Source organism: Salpingoeca rosetta, assembly GCF_000188695.1.
Source record: "Salpingoeca rosetta unplaced genomic scaffold supercont1.1, whole genome shotgun sequence".
Taxonomy (NCBI): Eukaryota; class Choanoflagellata; order Craspedida; family Salpingoecidae; genus Salpingoeca; species Salpingoeca rosetta.
In genome coordinates, this window is record NW_004457740.1 from 586961 (window position 1) to 593484 (window position 6524).

General features: G+C 54.8%; 2 protein-coding genes across 2 annotated transcripts in view; one reads left to right on the plus strand and one right to left on the minus strand.

Moving 5' to 3' along the window:
• The window catches only part of PTSG_00124 (NUP98-DDX10 fusion protein type 1), a gene marked incomplete at its 3' end in the record, with an annotated part of 5548 nt that extends 3475 nt beyond the window's left edge, over window positions 1-2073 (minus strand). The window contains exons 1-7 of the mRNA XM_004998623.1: window positions 1898-2073; window positions 1620-1720; window positions 1448-1513; window positions 1226-1296; window positions 916-1034; window positions 618-751; window positions 177-362 (exon numbers count right to left, since the gene is read on the minus strand). Of these exons, the coding sequence (XP_004998680.1) occupies window positions 177-362; window positions 618-751; window positions 916-1034; window positions 1226-1296; window positions 1448-1513; window positions 1620-1720; window positions 1898-2024 (804 nt within the window). The 5' untranslated portion in view covers window positions 2025-2073. The remainder of the gene's footprint in view (window positions 1-176; window positions 363-617; window positions 752-915; window positions 1035-1225; window positions 1297-1447; window positions 1514-1619; window positions 1721-1897) is intronic.
• Window positions 2074-2075: 2 nt separating this feature from the next.
• The window catches only part of PTSG_11547 (TK/RTKB protein kinase), a gene marked incomplete at its 3' end in the record, with an annotated part of 9906 nt that continues 5457 nt past the window's right edge, over window positions 2076-6524 (plus strand). The window contains exons 1-10 of the mRNA XM_004998624.1: window positions 2076-2286; window positions 2626-3378; window positions 3686-3762; window positions 3963-4153; window positions 4343-4556; window positions 4713-4779; window positions 4968-5419; window positions 5654-5758; window positions 6001-6085; window positions 6269-6400. Coding sequence (XP_004998681.1) covers window positions 2122-2286; window positions 2626-3378; window positions 3686-3762; window positions 3963-4153; window positions 4343-4556; window positions 4713-4779; window positions 4968-5419; window positions 5654-5758; window positions 6001-6085; window positions 6269-6400 — 2241 coding nt within the window. The 5' untranslated portion in view covers window positions 2076-2121. The remainder of the gene's footprint in view (window positions 2287-2625; window positions 3379-3685; window positions 3763-3962; window positions 4154-4342; window positions 4557-4712; window positions 4780-4967; window positions 5420-5653; window positions 5759-6000; window positions 6086-6268; window positions 6401-6524) is intronic.

The window sequence follows — 6524 nt, forward strand, 5'->3', positions numbered from 1 at the left end:
AGGTGGACACGCGTGGCATGACATGCCATGAGCATACCCTCCCTCAACCACACACACACACACACACACACACGCACGCACGCACACACGCAAACACGCACGCACACACACACAAACAAACACACACACGCAATCACACACACACACGCACACAGAGCAGAGCAAAAGCTGTGCACCTCAACGGCGACGGTGACGCGGACGGGATTGCGGAGACCAGCGCGCACAAGCAGCTCCACCTCCTTTGTTTGTGTTGCGGAAAAAAGGCCCGTGCGGCGCTGCTTTGGAAGGACAGCAAGGATCTCATTGAGAGTCGTTTTGAACCCCATGTCAAGCAGTCGGTCGGCCTCGTCCATCACAAACACCTGCGCGGTGGGCAGGGGAGAGGTTGTTGTGCGACGTGTGCACGTGTACGTGTTTGTGTACATTCGTGAAAACGAGATTGTACAAATAGTACAGGTGTCTGCATATGTGTCCGTATTCATGGCCTTGCGGTTGTTCTCCTTCACAACGCTTCACTGCCCCTTCCCAGCCCACATTCCCGCCCAAACGGCCCCCCAACCACCACCACCACCACCACCACCACCACCACCACCACGCACCCACACCAGAAATCGCACCTCCAGCAGCTTGATGTTGGTTGCGAGCGAGGGCACCCGTTTGATGAGATCATTGAGGCGGCCAGGCGTCGCCACAATGATGTTTGTGCCGTGCTTCTCCATGCTGACAATGTCTGTTTCCGCATCCTTTCCGCCTGCGCGCGTCAAGTGGATGTTTAGCGTGGTTGTGAGCATTTGCACATGCACGTGGGTGATCATCGGTTGCATGAAAGCAAAAGAAACGGAATGGAAACCCAACGCATCTCCAACACAATCAACCAAGCAAGCAAGGACCGTTGCTGTGCACCAGCGCGCGTACCCGTGATGAGCACGTGTGTGAGTGGTGAGTCTTTGAGCAAATCCGAAAGCACATGGTGCGTTTGTTGTGCGAGCTCTCGTGTGGGACTCAGCACAATGCAGCCCACCGCCATGCGAGACCTGTGCAGTGTTGGCGATGGGCGTGGGTTGGCGGGTGAGGGATCGTACAAAGGGTACACACACACACACACACACACACACACACACACACACAAAGCATTACACACAAATGCATACATACATACATGCACGCACGCATTCACACACACACGCTCGCAAGCACGCACGCACTGCCGCGCCTCTGTCATTACTTTGGAGGGGTTCGCAGCAGCATTTCTACTGCCGGGATGAGAAACGCCAGCGTCTTTCCAGAACCCGTCACCTAAGCGAGCACATGGACAAAGATGAGCAAGCAGGTAACATGGGCAGCAGGAATTTTCAACACAGACCCCATACGGGGCACCAACAAGTATATTTACAGAGACGCACAAGCACGCACAAACACACACACACACACAAGCACACATACGTACAGCTTCTGCTGCAACATCTTTGTATTCCAAGAAGAGCGGCACACACGCCGCTTGCACTGGCGTCATCTGCGCGTAAAAGCACATGCACAGCGTGTGCGTGCATGAGTTGCTGAGCATCACGCACGCAAGCAGGGTTTACCATTGCAATGAAGGCACACACACACACACACACCTGGTCGAATTTCCAGGCACGCAGGCGCGTCAGGATGCGTTCATCCAGCTTTAGTGGAGTTCCATCGCTGTGCGTTAGCCGCTCCCATTCGCCAGCGTTGGCTAACACAGCAAGGATCGACGACAACCACAACGGCAACAACAGGTGCCATCACAAACAAAAACCATTCGTCAGCAGCCCCATGGTCATACACACACACACACACACACATACACACACACACACACACACACACACACACACACACACACACACACACACATACAAGAGATGCTCACCTGTAGCTTCCAAAGGAAGGGCACTTGGTGTCGGCTGTGGCGTTGGTGTGCTCTCAACTTCCTCCTCCTTTACGTCTGCATCAGCGGCATCAGCCACGTGCTGCTTCTTGTTTCCTTTGCGCCCCATGATACTCTATCGATTGATTTGCTCGATTTGCGCGATAGCTGTCATGGACACCACAAAATGTAGCAATATCACCCAGCGCAGCCCCACCAGCCAAACGATGCATCGGCTGCTGCTGCTGTTGTGTTGTTGTGCTGTGGCCCTGGTGCCACGCATGACGGTGGCAGAGGATGTGATCTGGGCTGAGAGCGTTGATGGATCTTACAGCGATGGCCTGAAGTGGGACCCACAGTACCCTCCTTGCGGCGACAGTCGTGCCGTCTTGGTCAGTCCACCACCACCACCGCTCATGTTGACGAGTTGTGTTTGCTTTGTCGTTGTGACTGTAATGTGACACAGCAAGCATGACATGCCATTTTGGGACCGTGTGAGTGTCCGCCGCACCTTGTCACTTGCTTGTTGCCGCGTCCTTGCTTGCTTGTTTTCTGGCAATGATACGAGTGTGTATGCGTGTGCGTGTGCGTGTGCGTGTGCGTGTGCGTGTGCGTGTGCGTGCGCGTGCGCGTGCGCGTTTCGTGCGGCTGCTGCCTCCCACGCCCCGCCCCCTTTGAGGCTGACCCATGTCACTACCTTCCCCTTGCTTCCTTTCCCCTGCCGTGGACAGGCGGATCATGGCAATCCATACACGGTCACTGCTCGTGGTAACCAGTTTGCAGACACCATCGTGTTTGCGGGTGCCGGTGCCCTCCTGACGTTTGACGCCAACTCGTACATCCACTTTGGTGGTGGCGGCGGTGGTTCCGCCGCCGATGATGATGCCACCAACGACTCGGCTGCACCCTGCAACCGCCTGAATGTGGAGGCAGAGTCCACCGGTATCCAGACCGTGCGCGTGTCATGGACTAATCTCGGCGCCATGGCCACTTACAATGTCACCTACAACGGCGTGCCTGTCAACGTGCCGTCCGGAGCTTCCTCTGCCACCATCGCCGTCCCCTTCAAAGAACAGACAATCGTGTTTGTGGTGGCAGCGGACGTGGGTGTCTCGCGATCCAGAGCAACCGTATCCATCGTGCATCGTCCCAGCGACTTCAACACCGCCATATGGACCAGCAGCGACGACGGCCTGTGGGTTGACCCAACCAACTGGGCCGCGAAGCAGCTCCCCGAGTGCTCCAACAACATTCTCATGCAGCCGGTCGACGCTGAGGCCGGTACGATTGTGCGCGCAGCCCTGCCATCGGGGCTCACCCAGCCCATCGGCGCCACCATCACCTTCACGCCAAACACGTTTATCGCGTTTGGTCGCGGTTCCTACCTCCGCTTTGACGGCGGCACTGATCAGCAGCAGCAGCAGAATGATGATGATGATGATGATGATGACAACGAGCCTTGTCTTCCCGTGGATGGGGTGGAGGTGCGTTTTGTGTGTGTGTGTGTGTGTGTGTGTGTGTGTGTGTGTGTGTGTGTGTGTGTGTGTGTTTGTTTGCGTTTGTTTGCGTTTGTTTGCGTTTGTTTGCGTTTGTTTGTGTGTGTTTGTGCATGTGTTTGTATAAGTTGTGTGTGTGTGTGTGTTCATGTTCACGGCAGTGCCATGGTCCACTGTGCCCTTGAATCGGCTTCTTTTTCCTGCGTCCCACAAAGCTCGACATATTCTTCTCATTGCGCCCTGACTGTTACCCTGGCTGTTGCAATCATTCACTCGCCGCACGCGCTTGTGTCAGCTTTGGACGTTCACACCCAATATTGCCGTTATCGAGTGGACGGCAACTGCAACCGAAACCACCGCCATCTTCATTCGGTGTGTGCGTGTGTGTCTGTGTGTGTGTCTGTTTGTGTGTCTGTATGTCTTCGTGCGAATGCATTTCCACCCGCAGTTACGCTGTCCAACCACGAAATGTTACCGCACGCCACCCTCACACTTCTCCCCCTTGCCCTCTTCACGTAACATCATCCCACTTACTCCAAACCCCCCTCCCACCTGTTATTCATCACATGCAGCGCCGAGTCTCCCACCGCCCCGTCCGTGCTGAACACAACAACAACCACCGGCAGCAGTGGCAGTGCAGCCTACTCCATGTCGATTGAAGGACTGTATGCTGGCCACGAATACACGTTCAGCGTGTTTGCTGTCGCCACCGATGGCAGCCAAACCTTGGTCTTCTCCCGCACCCGCACCATGCCCTACTTTGGTCAGCTGCACGCACACACATACACACACACACATGAACAAGTAGAGCTGCATCACTGTACATGTCGCACAAGTGCACATGTACACGCACCACACGTATGCACGCACCACACGTATGCATATTCACACTCACATTCAAGCCGCACTCCCTTCCACACCGCTTCCCTTGTTCTCTCGTGTGCACCAACAGTCACTTACGATGGCAGCGAGGGCATGTCATCGGCAACGCCCGTGTGGATGGATGACGAGGCGTGGTTTGCACGGCGGCAGATTGGTCCGCGTGTCCCCCTCATGCGCCAACCGTGCGACGAGCACGTGCTGCTCATTAATCCGGACACAACATCAGACCTCGTGGTGGAGGTGGAAGCATCATCCTCCATCGACGACTCGCCGCGCATTCGCAGGTGCGACAAGTTTGCAAACACAACGCTAAGCAGCGAACTGCATACACTCACGCACACGCACGCTGTGTGATTGCCGCTGATTTGAAATCACACGCGCACGCATACTCGCACCCATATGCACACACACACACACATACACGAACGCTTTATCTTTAGTCTGACATTTGGGAGCGGAGGGACGTTTCTGGCGTTTGGCGAGGGCGCCTTTATCCAATTCGACGGGGTGCGCTGCATCACGACACAACAAGCATGCACTGAAGCCATGTGTGATTGTGTTGATGGCCTTGCTAGTCGTCTCTGTGTGTTGAGCTGCGCATGTGCATGTGTGCTTGAATGTACTGACTGGATGGACACATGTACATGCTCACCTCTGTATATTGCGCCACATGCATTGTCGTTATCTTGGTTCAGGCCACGGATGCGCAGGCGGATGGGTGTGAATCCGTGGACTTCAGTGACGTTGCATACACGACAACAACAAGCACAACCACCACCACCGCAAGCACAACAAGCACAACAACGACGACGACAACCACCACCACCACCACCACCACCACGGCGACGACAACGACAACAACAACAAGCACCACGACTGACACCTCCACCACCACCACCACAACAACAACAACAACAACAACAACAACAACAACAACAACAACAACAACAACAACAACAACAACAACAACAACAACAACAACAACAACAACAACAACAACAACAACAACAACAACAACAATGGAGGCCCTGACAACGACACCACCAACAACAACAACGACGACGACGACGACGACGACGACGCTTGGACCACGATCGTCGCGGCTGGAGCTGCTCATGGACCTGCCGCCAGAGGACATTGACGAACTGTACGCCGACACACTTGCACAACACGCACACACCTGCATACATGGACGCTCACACATTTGCACAACACGCGCTAACACACACGCACACACGTGCATGCATGCACACTGATACGCACGCAAGCATACGTATACCCCGCGTGTTTGGCGAATGTATCCTTCCTACCTCCTACGTTGCCGATGCTGCTCACATTTCTCTCATTCTCACCATTCGTCCCTCCCTCCCCACCACTGCAGAGCGCTGCGATTTGCACTCTCCGACGCGCTCAACACGCGATTGGGGATGGAGGCATTTGCTGAGGATGACGTCATTGTGCACATCTCCTTCAACCTCAACGACAGGTGCCTGCATGCAACCTGATGCTCGCTGGCATGCATTGGGCGTGACCTCCTACTTGTGTTCCCCCACACTGCAACATCACCTCTTTGGCAGCATGTTTTATTTGCGCAATCCACGGCCATGCACCTTCACTCATTCATTTGCTCGTTCACCCACTCCTTACTGGCCCGCATCTTCCATTCTATCATCACGCACGCACGCACACACACACACTATCCAACACAAACAACCGATACTGTTTCAGGCGGCGTGCCGGGTCATCAAATGTCATCGTGTTCCTCACGGCTCCGAGCCGCGCCGTCCACAACAACGCATTCTGCCAGACCCTGGTGAGTTAGTGGTTGCAGTTGTGAACGCCGTGTCAGTAATGTGTTGTGGCTTTCTGCTGCTGCGCTGTTGCTACGCTGCTTTGCAAACTCGCTCATCCACACACACACACACACGCACACAAACACACACGTTCACACACACACAAACACGTACACACACACGTATTCACACACGGTGTTTAGGAGCTGTTCCCAATTGGCGAAGGCACATCGAATCTCGTTGCACAGAACTACCAAGCGCGCACGGGCGTTGCTGCGTCCATCACCATCACAGCACTCATGGGATGCCCAGACTGCAGCTGCTCAGGCGGCGAGGTGTGTCTCTGCAATTCTGTGTGTGTGTCTCTGCAATTCTGTGTGTGTGTGTGTGTGTGTGTGTGTGCGTGCGTGTGTGTGTGTGTGTGTGTGTGTGTGTGTGTGTGTGTGTGTGTGTGTGTGT